This window comes from Mus caroli, chromosome 15 (assembly GCF_900094665.2).
Source record: "Mus caroli chromosome 15, CAROLI_EIJ_v1.1, whole genome shotgun sequence".
Lineage (NCBI taxonomy): Eukaryota > Metazoa > Chordata > Mammalia > Rodentia > Muridae > Mus > Mus caroli.
In genome coordinates this window covers 29,036,586-29,058,162 of record NC_034584.1, presented here as the reverse complement: position 1 = coordinate 29,058,162, position 21,577 = coordinate 29,036,586, and the positions used below count along the sequence as shown (strand labels likewise).

Below are 21,577 nucleotides of genomic sequence, written 5' to 3'. Positions count from 1 at the left end.
GGAGAGGAGGAGAGGAGAGGAGAGGAGAGGAGAGGAGAGGAGAGGAGAATTAATGTGGCAGAACCTGAGAAAGGTTAAGAAGTTGAGATCAGGTTAGTTCCACAGGCAGGGATCAAAGCTGGAGGAGTGTCTGGCTGGAAAGATGGCTCACTGGTTAAGAGGCTTATTGTTTTGCAGAGGATCCAAGTTGGTTCTCAGCACCCATGTTGGCAATTAGGAACTGTATGTATCAGGTATTTGATCCCCCACCCCACCTTCTCATGTATCTGCACGTACACCATGCACATAAATTTACAGGCATATACTTAAATAAATTTAAAAAAAAAAGAAAAAAGGAACTGTGAAATGCCTTCTAAGCTGAGAAAACATGAAGGATTTTAAGCAAATAAACTATCTGTAACTAAAGTTTCAGAGGATCCACATGCAGGGGCAAAACACCCATACACATAAAATAAATCATTAAAAACCTTTCATACTCTACCATATTAAAATTAACTTTGAATGAATATTTAATATTTTTGCTGTTTTGTTTTAAAAGATAGGGTGTCCTATGTAGCCTTGGCTGGCCTTGAACAGAGATCTGTCCGCTGGTACAGTGCTGAGATGAAAGGCTTCCATTACCATGCCTAGTTTATACATAGTATAAAGATATTGGTTCACTAACAAATTTTATGAAGTGGTAAGATATTCCATTGTAGATTTCTTTTTCTTTTTTGAGACAGGATCTCATGTAGCCTAAGATGGCCTAAACTAAACTAGTACTTAGCTTGCTTGAGACCATCCTTGAATTTCTGATCCTACTGCTCCCACTTCCCAAATTCTGCGATGAAAAGCATGTGCCACCATTCCAGGCTTTTTTTTTTTTTAAATCATATTTATAATATCAAAAGTGAGGTCAGAAATGTTAAGTATTAGAAGTTGTTAATGTCATGACAGCAAATCCAAATCTTCCACATTTCTAATTTCATTTGACAGGTCCTTTTATCATTTGCAGGAAACGCTATCTTGTTTTCCTTGTCCTGATAGAATAATTTTATTTTTGAGAAAATGCCTACAGGTAGATACCCATGTCTGAAAAGCCAATCATTTCAAAGAAAAACAGAATATGAGGTAAGTTGTTAGTTCATCTTACCATTCACTGTACAGGTGGTTTTTCTTAAAATAATCACTGTTGTTCAATATGAAAGTATAACTTTATACATTCACATTTCACCATGCAAAACAGTTAAAAATCATGTACTTTAAGATGGCTTATCAGGTAAAAGTGCTTGCTTCCAAATCTGACAACCCAAGTTCATCATCAACCTCTAGAATCCACAAGATAGAATGAGAGAAACAATTCCTCTTTGCAAATTATCCTGACCACATGTTTGCCTACATACATATACATACAAAATAAATGTAATAATACAGATTAAGAACTAACAAATTAACAATCTTTTTTATTACAACCTTCATAAAGCACTCTTAAGTGAAACTAGGAAACTTTCTTCTTCCAAAATGCAGTAAGAACAAAGAACAGCTATAGTTCAGTGCTGTTGTCTTGAGTCATGGTGAAGAGCCAGTAAGCCAGTAATTTCTTTCTCCCCCCCCATTAAATTTTGTATTTGCTTTACTTCCTGATAGCAGCCCCCTCCTACTAGCCCCTCCCCCAACATTTCCTCTCCCACCCCCTCCCCTTTTCCTCTGAGAAGGGAGAGGACCCCTGGGTACTAGCCCATCCAGGCACATATAGAACTGGGCCCTCTCCCACTAAGGCTAGACAAGGCTGGGAGAACAGGATCCACAGGCAGGAAACAGTTAGAGACAACCCCGGCTCCAGTTGTTGGGGGGACCCACATGAAGACCAAGTTGCACATCTGCTACTATGTGCAGGAGCCAGTAATTTCACCCACTGCTTTGGTACCATCAGTACAAACACCAACATAGTAAAAAAGGCATATCATGTTTTAATTACTATGACAATAGTTTTGTTTTCATGGATTCAACCAAAAAGGGTCCTTAGGGCTCCTTTCTCAGGGATTCAATGACCAAATTTTGAGTAATTGAAGTATTATTACTAGCTATGTGGCCTTGTATAGTTAGCTACTTATTTATTTAGCTATTAAAGATAAATAAAGCACCTCCTTGGTGTTGCTTATTAGGATGAAGCAATATGAAAATATTTTGCTCACTGAATGCTGTTAGTTCTTATAATGAATATTAGGAATGATATTAGGATTTCAGTGGCTATCATTGTCTTTATCTTTTAATAATCTACTAGTAACCAACCTTTATACATTTTGTTTATGACTGGTTTTCTAATTGGCAATTTTCACATTTCCCCCTTTAATTCAGACCTGTATAATTCTAGATGCAAAATGGATACATTAATCATAAATACTGCTGACAGATGAATCTGCCTAAAGCTTTACATATATGTAAATTAAAAAGAAAAAAATCATATGCCCCTCCAATTTGACTTCCTAAGCGTCTTTAAGGCTTTTTTTCCTGAGTATGAATAATATCAATATTCATTTGATTTTCTCCCTCCAAAACTGGCTTCCCTTTCCTGTTACTAAAAAACCATCCATCTTTAATTAATTCAGTATTCTCTCTTTTTTTCCTTTCCTTTCTTTTTGAGACAGAGTCTCATCATGTAGCCCTGTCTGTCCTGGAACTCACTATGTGTACCAGGGTGGCCTTGAACTTATCGAGATCCATTGCTTCTTCCTCAGAAGTTGGATTAAAGGTGTGCACCATCATCCCCAGCAAGTCAACTTTTTCTGGCTACCCCAGTAGGATTTCCTTTCTCCTTTCTCCATTGAATACCTGGCACCAAATAACCTATTTTATTTAACAGTTTCTCTATTTGCCTTCCCAGACACTGTCTTTGTTTGCTTCTCCTTACTTAGACTGCAATATTTCTGAGGGTAAAAATATGTAGCTCTTAGGAGGCAGAGATAGGTCTATCTTTTGAATTCAAGGCCAACCTGGTCTACAGATTAAGTTTCAGGATAGCCAGGGCTATGCAAAGAAACCCTATCTTAAAAAACAAAACCAAACAAACAAAAAACAAAGAAACAAACAAAACAAACCCAAACAGATAAACAGACAAATATAAAAAACTACTATTATTTCTCTACCCAGTAATTATTTAACACAGTGCCTGGCTAATAGCCCTGTATGATCTCTACTAGAAACTAGTTATCAATGAGGCACTGATTGCTTCCACATCAAAACAAAGATCTAGAATACAACTACACGTGGTGGTATGCACTTGTAATCCCAGCATTATGAAGGTGGAGGCAGGGGAATCTTAAGTTTGAAGCTAGTCTGGACTCTAAAAAAGACATTAAAATATATTAAAAAATAAATAAAGCCAACCTAGAAAACTATGGCAGTTTAATCTGATATACACAAATAAGTTTGCTCTAGCTCTTCATATATAAAATATATGGGTGTGTATTTTTTTCCTTTCTATACCAAGTTTTATCTCTATAGACTTAAACAAGAAAGACACCCAATATTATAACGAGATATAATTACTCTTTGTACAAAAATCAAGTTCCATAGGGCTGGAGACAGCTCAGTGGTTCAGAGCAACTTTTCCAGAGGACCCAAGTTCAGTACCCAGTGCCCTTGATAGGCAGCTCACAACTCTGTAAGTCCAGCTCCTGGGAGATCCAATGCCCTCTTCTGGTCTTCACAAGAATGTAAACACTCACACTCCTGCATGCATGTGAGCACACACGCACATCGAGAAGCACTTGTAGAAGCCAGAGGCCAATTTCTCCTACTATAGAGATGAGTTCTAGGGAATTGAACTTAGGTCTTCAGGCTTGGTGGCAAATGCTTTTACCTCTCAGTATAGAATTATTTTGTTAAATAAAGTCAACTGTTTAGCAGGTAGATAATTCAATTCCCCTAATAAGGGAAATCAGTTTAAACGATACCACTGGACAATTTTGCTAAGCAATTTTTACATTAAAAAGTACATTATTATGAATAACAGGATTCTATCATGATAGAATCATGTTAAGATTTGTATCAGACCTATAAAGCCAGAACCTTAAACAAAAGATACTCAAGTTGTAAATGACTTTAGGCATAATGAAACTTTTACTAACACCACTGTAATGTTTTTAAAAAAATGGTGACATAGTCTTCTTTAAAAACAAAACAAAACTTTAACTTTACCACCTACCCATGACTACTTCATATTTTTCAGTTTTCTTAAATGGAAGACTTACACTCCTGTTAACCATGAAAGCATAATTTTATGTCATTAGCTTTATTAAAAACTTTGTACATATATGTTCCCAAGCTTACCTTTTCATTTTTCTTGTCTGTCTCTGGTGCTTGTTTTGCAGTTATACTTCGGGGATTTCTAACAACTTCATCCTCGGGTACTTCAACAGTCCGTCCATTTGGCTGTATGGGTAACAAGAAAACAATGTAATATCAAACCAACTGACAGATAAAACCAAAGATTTAGACCTGGGAAATAACATATACAACAATGAAATTCTTCCCTGACCCAAATGAACAGGGTTGCTTTTATATATGCCTGTATCATCTGAATCTCATTGGACTAATGAGTGTTTTGTGATGTGTGTTTTTGTGTATATAAGTGAATTTGTTTTTAAGTCTTTATTTACTTTTATTGTGTGAGTGTTTTGTCTTACATGTATGTCTATTGCCATGTGTCCCTGTAGAGGTCAGAGGGCATCAAATCCCTGTAACAGAAGTTATAGATGACTGAGAACCCCTTTGTGGGTGCTGAGAACTGAACTGAGTCCTCTGGAAAAGGAGCCCTCTCCAGCAGGCCCACCCCCACCCCATAATGAACGTATAAACAATTCTGTACCACAAATTTTCTGATCACACACAGTAGTTCCTCTAATTAAAGAAAAGAAAAAGGAAAAGGGAAAGAAACAGAGGTAATGACAAGAGGCTCTGAAATGTATTTACACTGTGATTACTACTAGCTGGGTAATCTCAGAACACCTAACGATCTCTAGATTTTATTCCCATAAGTGTGGTACTATTCAAGAGTCAGTAAACTTTTTTTTAAGTTGGGTTTTTTGTTGGTTTGTTTAAATTATGTGTACATGTGTGTGATTTTGTGCATGTTAGTGTGGAGGCCAGAAGAGGCTGTGAGATCTTCTGGAGCTTAATTATAGGTGGTTGCAAGTCACTCAGTGTGGAAAACAAATTCAGGTCCTCTGCAGTGGTACATGATCTTAACCAGTAACCCCATTGTCCAGAACCTCAGCAAACCTTTTTGTTTGTTTTGAGACGGATTTTCTCTGTTCAGCTCTGGCTGGTCTAGAACTCAGATTCACCTGACTCTGTCCCCCCTCCCTCCTTCCCCCCAAGTACTGGGAAGCAAACTTGACCTAGTTTTTCTCTACAGAACTAGACAGAAAATATTTTAGGATGTATGGGTTATATAGTCTTTATCGAAACTGTAACTCGTCCACAGCAGAAAAAAAAAAAAGGCAACAATGATATACAGATCAATGCATGCTAGAAGACCCTAATGTTGCTTCTAATTTTATAGTGTAATGACTAAATCTCACTGTCACAGACACAAGCAAACAAACAAAACAATTACTTCATTCCTAACATTTTTAAAATGAGGATGTTTGTGGGCAGAATCAAGTCTATGATCTCCAAATCCACTTTGGAATCAGAATCGTTCCTACTTGCCCCCCGCCCCCTACCTTTTACAATTCTGAACTCTATTAACAGAAATGGAGACTGAGGACTTGGATAAAAGGAGCCCATGCTATTTATCCATTCTTCTTTCTGAATCCCGCATCGCTCCTTTTCACTTATCTATTTCTCCATATTCAACCCATTACAGTCAGTAAATTAATGTACATGTTTTAAAAACTTTGTTTCTAATATTTGCAGAATAGACTTTTATCAAATTGCACATCATGGCATAGCTATATATTGAAGGAAAAAAAAATAACTGTATGTTTCTTATGTGCTTTTTCTTTGGCTCTCCTCCCAACCCCCTTTTGCCTTGTCCTACTTCTCTCTCTGATGCATGTAAGTATACTAATAAGAAGGAAAAAGGGTGAGGATTTGGGTGGCTAGGGAACTAGGAGGAGGCTGGAATGAGTTGGGGAAAGGGAAATCATATTTTGTATGAAAAAATGTATTTTAAAATTTTAAAAAGTGTCTATAATGTGACTTTACATGCATCGTTACTTACAAACAGTCAAGCAGGAGCTGGAGAGACGGCTCAGTAGTTAAGAGCACTTGATGTTCTTGTAGAGAACCTATCACCCACATGGTGGCTCACAACCATAATAACTCTAAGTCCAGGAGATCTGATACCTTCTTCTGTCCTCCCTTGGCACCAGACATGCATGCAAACCACTTATATACATAAAGTAAAATAAAAATAAATCTTTAAAAGTATCTGACAGAGTTAATATGAACTGAAAAACAGTCTATGATAGCTTTCTCATATATAGGCTTAGCTTCTTGGAAGGCTAAGGTAGGAAGTTTGCATATATCTAAGGGTTTAAGACCAGTTTAAAAGAAAAAAGAAGTCAAACTGGTAGCACACACTTAACCCTACACCTTAAAAGAACACTGACGGACTGCTCTTCCAGAAGTCCTGAGTTCAATTCCTCATAATCACATGGTGGCTCACAACCATCTGTAATGGGAGCCCTCTTCTGGTGTGTCTGAAGATAGCTACAGTGTACTCATATAAATAAAATAAAAATATCTTAAAAAAAAAACAAAAAAAAACCAGAGACCATTTACATTTTAAAACCCAATTTGTAGGTTTTCCAAAGATTTGTGGCAGGAAGTCAAAACAAAAGCTGTCTTCATAGTTGAATAAATGCCTAATTAATTAACATTTAGTCTGCTGGATCTTAACCTGTTAAAATAAGACGGTGAAAATCAAAACCAAGTTTCCTTACTCTTGACCTGGTTTTCTTTCTTTCTTCTGTGTGGTTTGGTCACTCTGGGTAAATGTGTGTTATAGGATGGAAAGTGTGTGTTATAGTATATACAAACTATTGGTTTGTAGTAGTTGTAGTATAGAATAGACAAACTTTGTCTTTCTTTCTTCTGTGTGGTTTGGTCACTCTGGGTAAATGTGTGTTATAGGATGGAAAGTGTGTGTTATAGTATATACAAACTATTGGTTTGTAGTAGTTGTAGTATAGAATAGACAAACTTTGTCTTTCTTTCTTCTGTGTGGTTTGGTCCCTCTGGGTAAGTGTGTGTTAACAGTACGTGGAAAGGGAAGGTAAGAAACCTCAGGAGGCAATCTTTTAAATCTTGTCTTTGTTTTTAGGTGAAATCTTGCTATGTTGCCTAGGTTAGCCTCAAACTATCTTTCTCACTCCTCTTTTAAGGTGTAGGGTTAAGCGTGTGCTACCAGTTTGACTTCTTTTTTCTTTTAAACTGGTCTTAAACGCTTAGATATACGCAAACTTCCTACTTTAGCCTTCCAAGAAGCTAAGCCTATATATGAGAAACCTATCATTGACTGTTTTTCAGTTCATATTAACTGTCTTCTCTAGCCAAACTTAACTGTTTTAATTTCCTGTGGTTAGTTTTTCCTTCCTTCCTCCTCTTCTCCTCCCCTCCCCTCCCCTGAGACAAGGTCTCATTGTGCAACTCTTGCCGGCTCTTGCTATATATATAGAGAGAACAGGTTGGCCCTAGCCTCTGGAGTGCTGGACTTAAAAGCCATGTGCTAATGCACCTAGCCTGCTCTATCTCTCTATCTGAACAATTTTTCCTCTTAAAAAAGGAAAAAAATAGGACAAGGCAAAAGGGGGTTGGGAAGAGAAAAAGTACTTAAGAAACACACAGTTATTTAACTTTCTTTTTTTCCCCCTTTGGTTACAATGATTAACTGCAGACTTCTATTTCATTTGAGCAGCCTTTACTTAAGAGGATTGTAAAACAATCTGTATCTGAGGTAAACATTTATAAAGTTTAAGGAGTGACTTCTAACATGAGCCCTATTTTCACTTAGGCATGTAAATTTTATACCTAGCTACAAAATTTGAACACCATAACTTAAAAGTACTTGGAAACTATTTAGAAACTAGAAGTTCAGGCTGGAGAGATGGCTCAGTGGTTAAGAGCACCGACTGCTCTTCTGAAGGTCCTGAGTTCAAATCCCAGCAACCACATGGTGGCTCACAACTATCCATAATGAGATCTGACGCCCTCTTCTGGTACATCTGAAGACAGCTACAGTGTACTTGAATATAATAAATCTTTAAAAAAAAAAAAAAAAGAAAAAGAAAAAAAAAGAAACTAGAAGTTCAATTAGGAATTGCCACAGAAGTGGAGCATGAGTTTTGGAATTTGACAAACTAAGATAAGTTTGAATAGCTACAGTTAACCCCTGTGATTTAAAAATGTGTGTATGTGTGTGTGTGAGGGGGAAGGAGGGAGGGAGGGAGGAGGAGAGGAGAGGAGAACATGTGGAAGTTAAGAAGAAGACAATTTTTGGGAGTTGGTTCTCTATTTTCTACTATGTAGGTTCTAGAAACTGAACAAAACTCACTGGGTTAGCAGCAAGCACCTTTACCCACTGGGCTATCATGTTAGCCCTAATCACTGATTTTTAAGCATTTTTCTTGATTTCACTCCCAACTTCATGATTTGTAAGTATGAGAAAACTGTGTACCTAGCTTCTAGGGCTCTTGTTAGAATATACCAAATGGGAACATGTGAAAACATACCTGTTCAAGAAAGTTTCCTCACTTCTAATATCCTTTCCTATTTAAAAGCATGATGCCCATGTGCCCTAATCTCATATTCAAGCACTTATGGTCATTTTTATACTAGCAATCTCACAAATGTTAAAGCCTGGTGGTCAAATCCTACTGGACATGCATCCAACAGACACAATGCTCTAGACATAAATTCTCTCAGAAAGTTAATACATTACAACTAATACATAAACATATTCTCTCTAGGGTTAAAAATAGTGTAAGGTTTGCTTTTTAAGAGACAGTATATTTTGTTATTTTCTGTAAAACATAAAAATTACTAGCCCAGTGCATACCTTTAATCTCAGCACTCAGGAGACAGGGAGGTTGGTAGAGCTCCAAGTTCAAGGCTAGCTGGGTCTACATTGTGAATTCCAAACCAACCAAGGTTACACAGTGAAATTCCATTCCTAAGAAGATTATGTGGCATTTACATGTTCATACAACTAATACCCAATAAACAACTGAGTAACATGTAGACTCCGGAAAATCCTGAAACAAAGAGAAGCATGATCCCTGTTCTTCAGTAGTTTACAAATAGCAGAGCATGGTAGCAGCATGTGTTGGTTATCCTAACTCTTGGAGGCAGAGGCAGGACTGAGGCTAGCAACATAGCAAGCAAATTCTAGATCAACATATGCCATACCATTAGTCTCACTCCAAGGGGTTGGGTATTTAGCTCAGTGGTAGAACACTTGCTTAACAAGTGCAAGGCCCTGGGTTTGGTCCTCAGCTCTGGGGGTGGAGGTGGGTGTGGGAGTAGGTGTGGGTGTGGGGATGTCTCACTCCAAAAACCACAAAAGCACAGCACAGCACCGCAATGACAAAAAGGATAGAGCATAGCAAAAGAACTTGAGTATACAACAGCACACACCAAAATAAAAAGGGAACAGTGCCAGGCAGTGTTGGCGCACGCCTTTAATCCCAGCACTTGAGACGCAGAGGCAGGTGGATTTCTGAATTCGTGGCCAGCCTGATCTACAGAGTGAGTTCCAGGATAGCCAGGGCTACACAGAGAAACCCTGTCTCAAACAAAACAAAACAAGTGAACAGTATTCTTATTTCCCCTTTCTGAAAAACAAGGGTGTCCTGGTTGGGAAGATGGCTCAAGTCTGTGGAGTGCCATGGTGGATCATTGAGGGCTTTAGCTCAGCTCCCCAACACTTAATATAAAAGCCAGGCTATGTGTCTATAATCCCACCACTGTGACAGCAGGGTTGGCAGTCTGGCACGTGGAACAGAACAATCCCTGGAGCTCACTGGCCATTAGTAAGAGACTTGTCTCAAAACAAAACAAAACAAACAAGAAAGAAAAAAAGAAAAAGAAAAGAAAGGGGGAGTGCTTGAAGAAGATAATCACATATTAACACACAACACACACTCTCTCGTGAAGATAATCACACAACACACTCTCACTCTCGTGAAGAAGATAATCACATATTAATACACACTCTCACTCTCGTGTATATAAATTCTAGGTAGTTTGATGGCAAAGAGAGAGACTAAGATTGAAATTCAAAATGTGTGTCACCCTGAACATGTTTCTACTTCACTAGATTTTAAATTTTTACTTAGGTTAAAGCTATAGGGAACATGCAGTGTGTTAGCATACATCAGAAAAATGATAAGAGGTAAAGCATGAAAATTCAGAAGAGGTAACTTCAGCAGAGAAGTTAGAATACATGTATCCTTACAATAACTAGTCATTTCTGAGTACTTGTTCTGTGCCCAGAATCTACCAGAGGCTTTACATACATGATTTTTCTTTATGGACAAGAAGTCAGGCAAAATTAACTCTGGATGTATTCTCCACAAGAAAGACTTTTAGTTGTAAAAAATTCTGAAGCCGGGCGTGGTGGCGCACACCTTTAATCCCAGCACTTGGGAGGCAGAGGCAGGTGGATTTCTGAGTTCGAGGCCAGCCTGGTCTACAGAGTGAGTTCCAGGACAGCCAGGGCTACACAGAGAAACCCTGTCTCGAAAAACCAAAACCAAAACAAAAGAAAACAAAAATTCTGATACAAATTCCAGATAATTTCTTAGGAGTTTAAAAACAGACTGATACATGTTAGATACTTTATTAACTACACACAGTGCAGCCTGTAATTTATCTATTTTAAAATCCAACTCCAATTAAAAAAAACTCTTCATAACCATTAGAACAATCTTATGAATATAATTATAATACAATTTGCAAATTTTGCCATACAGTCTGAGCTACTTTAATTAGTGATGAAGATCCCAGTCTAAGTCCAATTCTTCAGGGATTCCAAACTATTTCCTGATTAATTGTATCATGCATGCTCAATACCTGTCACATGGTTAAATTAGGATGTGGATGACTTCTGAATAATGAAATGCAAGGACTGTTTTCAGTTTGACATAATGAGAACTGGGATAAGGACTATAATAGATACAGCAGATTGTCTTATGTACTTCTTGCCTAGATTTGGATGATGGGTTCTAGAAGTTTAGCATTCTGTGCATCAGTTTCAAAATTATTAGTAGAACTGGACAGAAAACACAAGAAATACAAAAATTCCCTAGATAAAATCAAACTTAGAACTACTTTGCTTGAATAATAACTTAAAACCATCTCTAAGACACTTTTTTAAAATTTTTATTATATCCCAATTGTTTGTCCTTCCTCCTTTTCTCCCTGTCTCTCCCCCCCGACCCAACTCTTCCTCCATTTCTGTTTAGAAAAGGGCAGTTTTCCCATGGATATCAACAAAACATGATATAACAAGTTGTAGTAAGACTAGGCACCTCCCCTCATCCTAGGCTGAATGAGGCAACCTGGTATGAGGAAAACAGTCCCAAAAGCTGGCAAGAGTCATAGACAGTCCCTGCTCCCACTGTTCGAAGTCCCACAAGAAGACCAATCTACACAACTGTGACATATATACAGAGGTCAATCCTATGCATGCTCCCTAGTTGTCAGTTTGGTCTCTGTGAGCTTCCAAGGCTTTCTTATACTCAAAAAGTAGAACATGGACCAATAACATGAAAGTAGACCAAATATAAGTATTCAGGAGGTGTATTTGTTCATGGTATCTAAGAAGAACATAGATATTGATGGTCTTTTTATGCGAGGACTCTGGCAGTATGAAGCAAAAAGATTTACTTAAGACACAAAATAAATAAATAAATCTTAAAAAAAAAAGAAAGAAAGAAAGAAAAAAGAAAAAGTCACATACCCAAACAAATGGAGCCAAAATTCTAGACTTTTTAAAAAGTCAGAGAAATCAGAGAAATCAAATGACCTAGGATAGTCAGTGATGGCACATGCCTTCAATCCCAGTACTCAGGAGGCAGAGGCAGGCAGCTCTTCATGTATTCATGGCCAGCCTGGTTTACAGTAAGAGTTCCAGGACAGCTAAAGGTACTACGAAAAAAAACCCTGTCTTGAAAAGCATCCCCTCCCCCCCAACCAAAAACCAAAAACAAACAAAATGCAACATGACCTTCTTAGACTGGAAATTAGAATATCACTTTGCATATGAAACTCCTTTTGCCTATGACCTCAAGTATGTCACTTAATCTCAAAGCTCTTCTGTGAAACCAGGAGTATTCCTTCTTTCCTTTTTAAAAAAATTATTTATTTTATGTATGAGTTATATATTTTATTATGAGTACACTGTAGCTGTCTTGAGATATACAAGAAGAGGCCTGTTGGATCCCATTATAGATACTGTGAGTCACCAAGTGGTTGCTGGGAATTGAACTGCTGAAGACCCCTGGAAGAACAACAGTCAGTGCTCTTAACTGCTGAGCCATCTCTCCTGTCACACTTAAAAGTTTCTTAATCCATTATTATTTAGAAAGATTTTACCTTTTAAAACATTGTGTCTGTAAGTATATGTAAGCATATGGAGGTACAAATGAAGGCCTGAGGCTTCTAAACCCTGTGGAGCTTGAGTTACAGGTATTTGAGTCACCTGATGTGTGTGCTAGGAAGAGAACTCAGGTATCCTTTAACTGTTAAGCCACCTCTCCAACCCCATATTACTACTGTCCTTTTAATAATTAAAGCCAGAGGAAGACTTTAAGGTAAAGAAAGGGTTGTAACTTAGTGGTAGAGCACATCTGTAGTATATAGGACACTTGCATTCAATCCTTTGTATGTATCAAAAAGAAAAATAGACCTATGGGTCAAATGATACAATTTAAGATTTAAAAAAAAAGTCATGTGTATGAGCCTGTTTATTGTGTGTAGGCCCCTGGAACTGGAGTTATGAATGGTTGTGAGCTGCTAAGTGAGTGCTGGGTATTAAATCTAATCCCATCCAAATTTACTTTCAGTAGTACCAGCAAAACCACTACCAAAATAAAACAAGACCAAGTTAAAACAGTCCTAGTTCTGCTGGGAATATATTAAACTATACATTTATTTAGCTCAATGACAAATTACTCAAATGACCACAAGTGTGATTTTAGGCATTTCATGAGCAACCAGTCAACAAAGCCAGTCCCGTCAGGAGGGTTTGCTTTTCACTCTAACAGGCTAGGCTAATCTTGGAAAAGACCTTTGAAAAGTAAACAAGAAGATCATATCCTGGTGACTATCACAAAGGAAACAATCTATTTTAAGGCAGAATACTGAAGGGGATAACAATTTCAAATCCAGTGATTGGAAAAGGATTTTCTGAGGTTTATTTTTATTTTCGATATATGTCAAGCCAATTGCCTTAAAACTTACTATGGAGCCAAGGCCTGCCTTGAATTACTAACCTTCCTGCTTCCACTGCCCAAATGCTGGGATTACAGACTTTAGGCATCTATTCTGGCTTTTTAAGGTGAATTTTAAGATAAGCTCTAAGGGCTGATAAAACTAATGGTGAAAGACTATTCTAGAAACTTGATCATTTGTTCATGTAAAGACAATGAAAACATTTGTGAGGACGCAAATCAGACAACAATAACAACAAACCGCCAGTGTAGTTTAAAGTAGCAAATAAGATGAAGCTACCAACTGGCTTTGAAAGAAAAGCAGGGGGCTGGAGAGATGGCTCAGAGGTTAAGAACACTGACTGCTCTTCTTGAAGGCCCTGAGTTCAAATCCCAGCAACCACATGGTGGCTCACAACCATCCGTAATGACATCTGACGCCCTCTCCTGGTGTGTATGAATACAGCTACAGTGTACTTATATATAAAAATAAATAAGAAATAAGAAAGAAAAGCAGGTGCTGGGACAGATAGGCCATGGAAAGAGGTTTTGATTTTGAGTACAAAAGCGATGAAAAGTTCATTTTAGGCAGGATGGAAATTCATTCTTTCAAAAGGCTCCTTACTAGCTAGCTAAGCATTGGGGCAAATGAATGCCTGCAACCCCAACAACACTCAAGAGTCAGGACACCCCCACCGAGACAGAAGGCTCCTGAGTTAAGAGGTGAGCTTGTGGTAATAAGACACTAAAAGCACAGGGGCTAGAGAGATGGTCCAGCAGTTATGGCAGTGGTTCTCAACCTTCCTAACGCTAGAGACCATTCATCTAAGATCCTACATCTTCTGAAATCACTACTCACACTAAAATATTAAATGAAGAATATATTTACTCATTTAAAATCTGAATTGACTTGGGGCAACATGAAAAACCACATAAAGGAATGATAACTTAAAATGCCAATAGAAGAGAAAAAGAATGAAAGAAAGAAAAAAAGCCAGCAAATGAAAAGTACCCTCAAAAAACAAAAACAAAAACAAAGAAAGAAAAGAACCCTTTTCTTTCAGTTTTAGAGATAGAGCACCTGCAATTCTCACCTAAAAGACCTATAGCTAGATTTTTATTAGGGGATAAAAAGCAAACCAGTGTATTAAAAATACATAGGTTGAGAAATATATTTAATAACAACAAAAAGCAAACACAAGGTGGTGGTAACACACATCTTTAACCCCAATACTTAAAAGCCAGAGGCAGGCAATCTCTCTGACTTTGAGGTCAGCCTGGTCTACACAGCAAGTTCCAGGACAGTCAAGACTACACAAAGAAATCCTGTCTCAAAAACTACAAAAAAAAAAAAAAAAAGAGATGTATTTAAAAGGCTTAATATGGGGAGGGGATAGGGATGTAACATTTGAAATGTAAATAAATAACCAATAAAAAATGGGGAAAAGGCTTAATAAAAACAAATAAAAACAAAGTTTTAAAAATAAATCTTGGGGCTCTGGGGAGAAGGCTTAATTGTTCCCAGCACCCACATAAAAGCCACTTGTATTTCTCCAAAACAAAACAACAACAACAAAAAAAGAAAACTAAGACAAAATCAGTAAGACAACTTAGTCGAAACCTGGGCAGCTACTACTGTTGCTGTGCTAAAGGGACATGATATCAAAACCGCCTTTCTAAAAATTTATGTTTATGCCATAGATCAGAGCGACGGGCAGTAATTTAAAAAGTGACTCAGAATCAAGTAAATGCTGAGAATAAATGATATGGATGCTCAGCTCCAAAGGCAACATCTGTATCACCCACTCAAGGCTCAGAGAACAGAACACTGTGGCAGAAGGGGAGGGAAGAATATAAGCTCCAGAGGATTAAGAGGAGTGCTATGAAATGCTCTTTTGGACACTACATGGCTACTGTACTCACGAAGAAAGAGTAACTGTGTTACCTGCCCAAAATCAAGCCACTCCAAAGTCCCTCGTGGATGGGGCATGAACTCACAGGCCTCACTCTTAGCTAAGGAGTTACTGGCATTGTACAGGTGCTGGGACAGAGGGAGTCAATTTTCTCTCAGGGCATGACTACTGATAAGTTGCCTAAATTAAGGTAGGTGGGAAAGGTTCACGCCATCAAATTTTAGTGCATCAGGCAGCACTAACTGGACTCAGTGGGTCACTAAAAAAAGAATATGTGAAGTTGGGGACATCTTAGAGGGAGTGGGAGGAGTAGGTATGGGTATAATTTATTAAGAAACAAAAAGCCAGTGGTGGCAACACATGCCTTTAATCCCAGCACTTGAGAGGCAGAGGCAGGTAAATCTTTTGAATTTGAGGCCAGCCTGGTCTACATAGTTTCAAGATGGCCAAGGCTGTACAGAGAAACCCTGTTTCCAAAAACCAAAACAACAACAAAAAGAAAAGGTTTTCTTCAATGGAGTTCTATCAAACACATTCCAGGGCAGGCCCCATGCCCTGACACCCGAGTAGTTAGCGAGTAGTTAGCCACCACAAACAGAATCATGTTTTATGGTGCACCTTTTTTTTATATATTTATCTGTCTTACTGGTTTTGACACTTTTGATTTAAAAAGAAGAAATATTTATTTTATACACTGTAGCTGTCTTCAGACACACCAGAAGAGGGCATCAGATCCCATTACAGATGATTGTGAGCCCCATGTGGTTGCTGGAAATTGAACTCAGGACCTCTGGAAGAGTAGTCAGTGCTCTTAACCACTGAGCCATCTTTCCAGCCCTTTGTTTTTGAGGGTGCAGAAAATAAAAGAGTATGTGTAGTTGGGTGGTAGGGAGGATCTGGGTGGTTGGGGAAGGGCAATGAATATGATCAACGTGTATAAAAATTGAAATAAAATTTATTACTTTATTAAGAAAAAAAAGAAGATGATGATGAAGATGAAGAAGGGGGCTGAAGAAGCAGTTTAAAACACTTGTTTCTTTCAGAAAGATTCAATTCCCAGCACCCATATGGTTGTTCATGACCTCTTGTAACTCCAGTATCAAGGGATCCACTGCCCTCTTTTGGCCTCCATGGCCCCAAGCAAAGCTTATGTGCAAGCAGAACATTCAAACACATAATAAAATGTTTAAGACAGAAAGGGGTGATTAAGGAAGACATTCAACATTAATTCTGGCTTTTACACCCACACATGTACAAGTTCACACACACACACACACACACACGCGTGTGTGTATATATATATGTATGTGTGTGTATATATATGTATATATATACACACACACATAAACGTTTTGAAACTATGGATTTTCATGATTTAGGCAATATCCTGAAACATAAAATGTTCATTCAAAGAAACTAGTAGTTTATATAACCGAATCCACCTGAATAAGTAACTCAACTAAAAAAAAAATTGGGGTGGGGGGAGATGGCGCAGTCTTGCTGTATAGCTGACCTCAAATTCAAGATCTCCCTTGCCTCTGCTTGAATTTTATGACTACAGGTACACCACCAATGCATGGCTAGAAAGAATTTTTTTTTTTTTTGACGAATACCAGTTCAAAATGGCATGGACCTCAAAATGTAATTCTCTAGCCTCAGTGCCGAAATTACAAGGTCATCTGTATAGTGGTGCACATTTTTAATCCCAGAACTTTGAAGGTAGAGGCAGGTGAAGCTCTGTGATTTCAAGGCCAACCTGGTCTATATGATGAGTTCCAAGACAGTGGGAGCTGCATAGTGAGACACTGTCTCTAAAACAAGCATACAAAAAAGAAAAGAATAAAAGTTCTTATAGTATAGACTTTATAGTTCTATTCCAGTGAGTGGTTTCAAATTAATCAGCATGTTACGAATACAAATTTAAGAAGCCAGGCAGCTGGGCGGTGGTGGCGCACGCCTTTAATCCCCTGACTCTACTGCAAATACCCAAAAAGGGAGACTCCTTCAGTGTTTTAACTAAGATCTTCAATTTGGACATATATAATAAATCAAACAGATTAGGTTAAAGGTTTTATGCAAATTTAGGGCTCCCTGTTCCTCTCAAGCTGACAGGACTTCTCCAGCTTTTAGCACTTCTCAGGCTTTTCCCACTAATCTGATTCAATCTTTTACTTTAAAAGCAACTTTTGAGATTAGACATTTGGTGCCTCCCCCGACCCACAACCACAGTGGGGCTGGCATTGTTACTATTTTGAGTAAAACCCCTCAGTATCCATTGGAGAGGAATTCCAGAACTCTCAAGAATACCAAGAAGCACAGACACCAAGCACCTTATAAAATAAAATAAAATAAAATAAAATGAAGTATTGGTATGCCAGAGTACTTATACTTAGTCCAAAGTACATATTTTATATTCAGCTGTTATGCAATATAGGTAAGGGACTAATGACAAGGAAAAAGTCTGTACCTAATTCAGTACAACTGCAGATTTCAAAAATCATTGATCTGGGGAAGAGAGGTCTCATGTATCCCTCAAGCTTAAGATGTATGGGATGACCTTCAAAGCCTCAGCCTCCTGTCTCCACTCTGAATGCTGGGACTACAGGCATAGGCCAAGACCCCCAGTTTATGCAGTTTTGGCCAACAAATCTAGGAAGTCATGCATGCCAAGTAAGCACTCTAACCAACTTAGCAACACCACCAGGCCCTAAAAATAAAATGTTAGTCCTTAGTTGGTTTAATCCATGAAAGTAGAGAATACACAGGGAGTAGACTGTGTATAAACATCTTTTGTAACTGGCACAGAGCTCCCTGGGGAGACAGAGTTTTTACTTTTCGTGTTTCCTTCATAGTAAGACATAAAACACCACCTTTTCTTGCTTTCAACCTGTAAGTAGGCCTTGTTTGATTTTTTTCCTCCCCTAAGTAAAAATGCAGCACAGTACAAGAAACAAAATGAACAGGAAATAATGAAGTTTATACTTAGCCCTGGAAAGCAGTATTTTTCTAAGGGGAGGGTGGGATGGGGGTGTCAGGCCTTATGATCAAATAAGAAACCAATTTTGTGAGTCACAAATGCATTAAAGAAAAACAATTTTATGCCTGTGCTAGAATACAAAATATATTTCTGAGTTGCAGTCACAAAAGTTTCAGGACCAGCCGGAAGGTAGTGGTGTAAGCTTTTAATCCCAGCACTGGGGAGGCAAAGGCAGGTGGATTTCTGAGCTCGAGGCCAGCCTGGTCTACAGAGTGAGTTCCAGGATGGCCAGGGCTACACAGAGAAACCCTGTCTCGAAAAAAAAAAACAAACCAAAAGTTTCAGGGCCATAACTTCTCTAATACATTCTTACTATGTGGCAGAAGGTTATTTTTTTCACCTAATTCACATTCAATGATCCAATCTCAATTCCAGCTCCTCAAAGATCTCAAGTAGGTTTACTTATTACCCATTCCCCCTTCCTTAACACAAATGAAAAGCAGGATGAGCCAAATTCTATCTGTTGTACATTTTTCATAGTGAAGTGTGTGTTCTTCCTTCAGATGAGTCATCTGTGTCATGATGCACTTCAAATGGACTCTTGAAGCACCTGTCTCTCTCCTCAGGTCCACCTGATCTAAACATCCTAAAGAGACTGAAAATTTCATAACTTGCCACAATCCACACAGGCCTTAGTATTAATGCATGTGGTTTGTTTCAAGATCACCTTTACTCTGAAGCCAAGAGTTCTATTTTCATTAAAACATTACTTAACCCTTGATGCTGTCTACAGAACTTTTAATTATGCATGATCTCAGCGTGCTGTTTTCTCTTCTCCTAACTTCAGAAAGTATTATACTGATAACTTTCCAGGTTTCCTCTCTTCTATCTTCCCACCCAGCAATCAAAACATGAGTGCTTATGATATGAGCTGTCAGCTTTCTACTTAGTACTTATGGGTCCATGAACACAGTTTTTATGAACCTGTCTCCCACTCGATTGACTTTAATTCCTATATGCCCATCAAACACACATCTCTTCATAGTAAGAGCCTGGTACTGGCTTACTGAAGTGTTCTCAAAAGGTGGAGAGTTACATTCAGATAATATAAAAATAGGAGGTATTTCTTTTTCCTTTTTGGAGGCAAAGTTTCTCTATGTAGTCCTTGCAGTCCTGAAACTATAAAGATCAGGATGGCCTCAAACTCAAAAGATCGGCCTGCCACTGCCTCCCAAGTGCTGGGATTAATGCATCCACCACCAACACTACACTAATAAATATTTCTAATGTTACTTATCTTTCATATTACATAAATTATGCAAAACAGGCTACTAAACAGTTCAGTGGGTAAAGGCACTTGCCAAGAAGCCCGAGTACTGGAGTTCAACCCCCAAGATCCACTCGGTGGAAGGAGAGAACCAACTCCAGTAAGTTCTCCTCTGACTTTTGCATGCATGCCATGGCACAAGATCTCCCCAACAAATATACATAGACCAAAATATTACAGCGAAATCACAACACAGGATATAGAAGTAAAACACTAAGGCCTAACAAAAATGGAATAGCTTTTGCATTTCCACATGTGGTCCAGCAAAGTGCGGCTTGAAATCTCCTCTCAACCTTCTTCAGCCTTCTAATCTGTCACCTCTTTATGCTTTATTAAAAAACAAAAAAGCCTTCCACATCGTGGACTGTACTATAGACTACTTTGCTGTACTTGCCTTATGTTTTTCTCGGGGCCATATATCCCGAAGGAGTATTAGATCGCCAGCTCCCTTTTGCCCAGTTCCTGTACCAGCAACCCAAGGGCCACACTCACCAGGATAAGACAGGGTAACCATTTCCCTTTAACATTTCCAACTAAGATGAGTATGTCTTGATCTGAACACCTGTAATCCTCTTTAAGCCAGAGTTTTTAGGTCACTCCTATCTTCCGTGACGGTCTCAGGTCTCAACGTGGCTTGAGATAGACCTCTCTCTCTCTCTCTCTCTCTCTCTCTCTCTCTCTCTCTCTCTCTCTCTCTCTGTACCAGGCAGTCTTTTCAGAACTTCCCAACGTCACTGTAAGGTCCCACTAACCTCCACATGCAGCCTACTTTCATAGGCCTCTAGGAAGGATCTGCTTTTGGGGAAACCAAGGTTCTCATATGATGGCTGTAAGTTTGGTCACTTTTATTTATACCTACCCCTGGAGTTAATTTCCATTCAGGAAAACGCGACTTTCCTACTGGTTCTTACACTTTCCGACTTCCCCCTTCTCAAGGAACGTGTTCACCTACCACCTCGACCTGAGCTCTCGCTTCCCTTGACCACCGGGCTCCTCGCCACTACTCACTTTGGGCTTTTCAGGAAGCTTCTTCCGATTCTTCTTCTTTTGCTCCTCGCTTCTGAGATTCTTCAGCTGGGCTAGGTCGTCGGGGGCCGGAGTCGGCGGGGCCGCCTCCTCCCGCTTGCGGGGTGGGCTCCTTCGCTTCTTGCGGGCGCCGGCGCAAGCCGCGGCCCAGCCGTAACCTAGAAGGAAGAGCAGCAGCAGCCCGAGAGCGCCGGTGCCCACCAGGATCACCCAGCCCGGGTACCGCTTCGGCTCTAGCCCCAGGTCGAGGCCCAACTCCGTGCGCAGAAAACCTAGGCCGACCGAGAGCAACTCCCGCAGCCGGGCAGAGCCCTCCTCGGCCTGCTGGGCCAGCTCGTCCTGCCAGCTTCGTGCAGCCATCTTCCCTCCCGTCAGAGAGACTCGCGGGATGACGCCGGGGAGCGGAGCCGCCGCTGGAACAGTCGTGGGAGGCGACAGGGCCGCGACACCTCAGGCCGAGCGCATCGCGGCCAACCCTCACGCCGGAGTAGGGAATAGGGGGCCGCCGCCGCCACGGGGAGAGCCAAGGGTTCCCAGTCCCCGCAGCCGGCCTCACGCCGCCGCCACCAGGAGGACACGGGGCGGCGGGGACAGAGTGTCTCCAGAGGCGGCCGCTAAGCGGCGTCGGGGCGCCAGCGCCAGGACCCGCTGTCCTCCCCCGGCGGAACAATGGCGGCTCCGGCGGCGATCCACGCTGCGCGCGGAGGCCGGTCGGGTCACGTGGAGGCTGTGGGCGGGGCATGCGTCACATGGGGGCGATGGGCGGGGCCGGGCGGACTCTGGTCTCCGAGTGGGATCTCCTTGAGCTGTGTGGGGTTGGAGGCTTGGGGCGACGCGGAGCTTGCGAAGCGGGAGCTAGAAACCTGACGGTGGAACTCCTTCAGGCTCGGGCGCTCTGGATGCGGAGAGGGAT

At 39.8% G+C, this 21,577-nt stretch overlaps 1 protein-coding gene across 7 annotated transcripts in view; it reads right to left on the bottom strand.

Moving 5' to 3' along the window:
- The window catches only part of Mtdh (metadherin), a 63,297-nt gene extending 41,938 nt beyond the window's left edge, over positions 1–21,359 (bottom strand). For 4 of the 7 annotated variants that reach the window (XM_021183137.2, XM_021183138.2, XM_029469658.1 and 1 more), the window contains exons 1-2: positions 20,647–21,357; positions 4,312–4,413 (exon numbers count right to left, since the gene is read on the bottom strand). In XM_021183137.2, coding sequence (XP_021038796.1) covers positions 4,312–4,413; positions 20,647–21,024 — 480 coding nt within the window. In that variant the 5' untranslated portion in view covers positions 21,025–21,357. Of the gene's footprint in view, positions 1–4,311; positions 4,414–20,646 lie in introns of all 7 variants that reach the window. The other 3 variants (XM_021183136.2, XM_029469657.1, XM_029469659.1) reach the window with 2 other exon arrangements.
- Between the last annotated feature and the right edge of the window lie 218 nt (positions 21,360–21,577).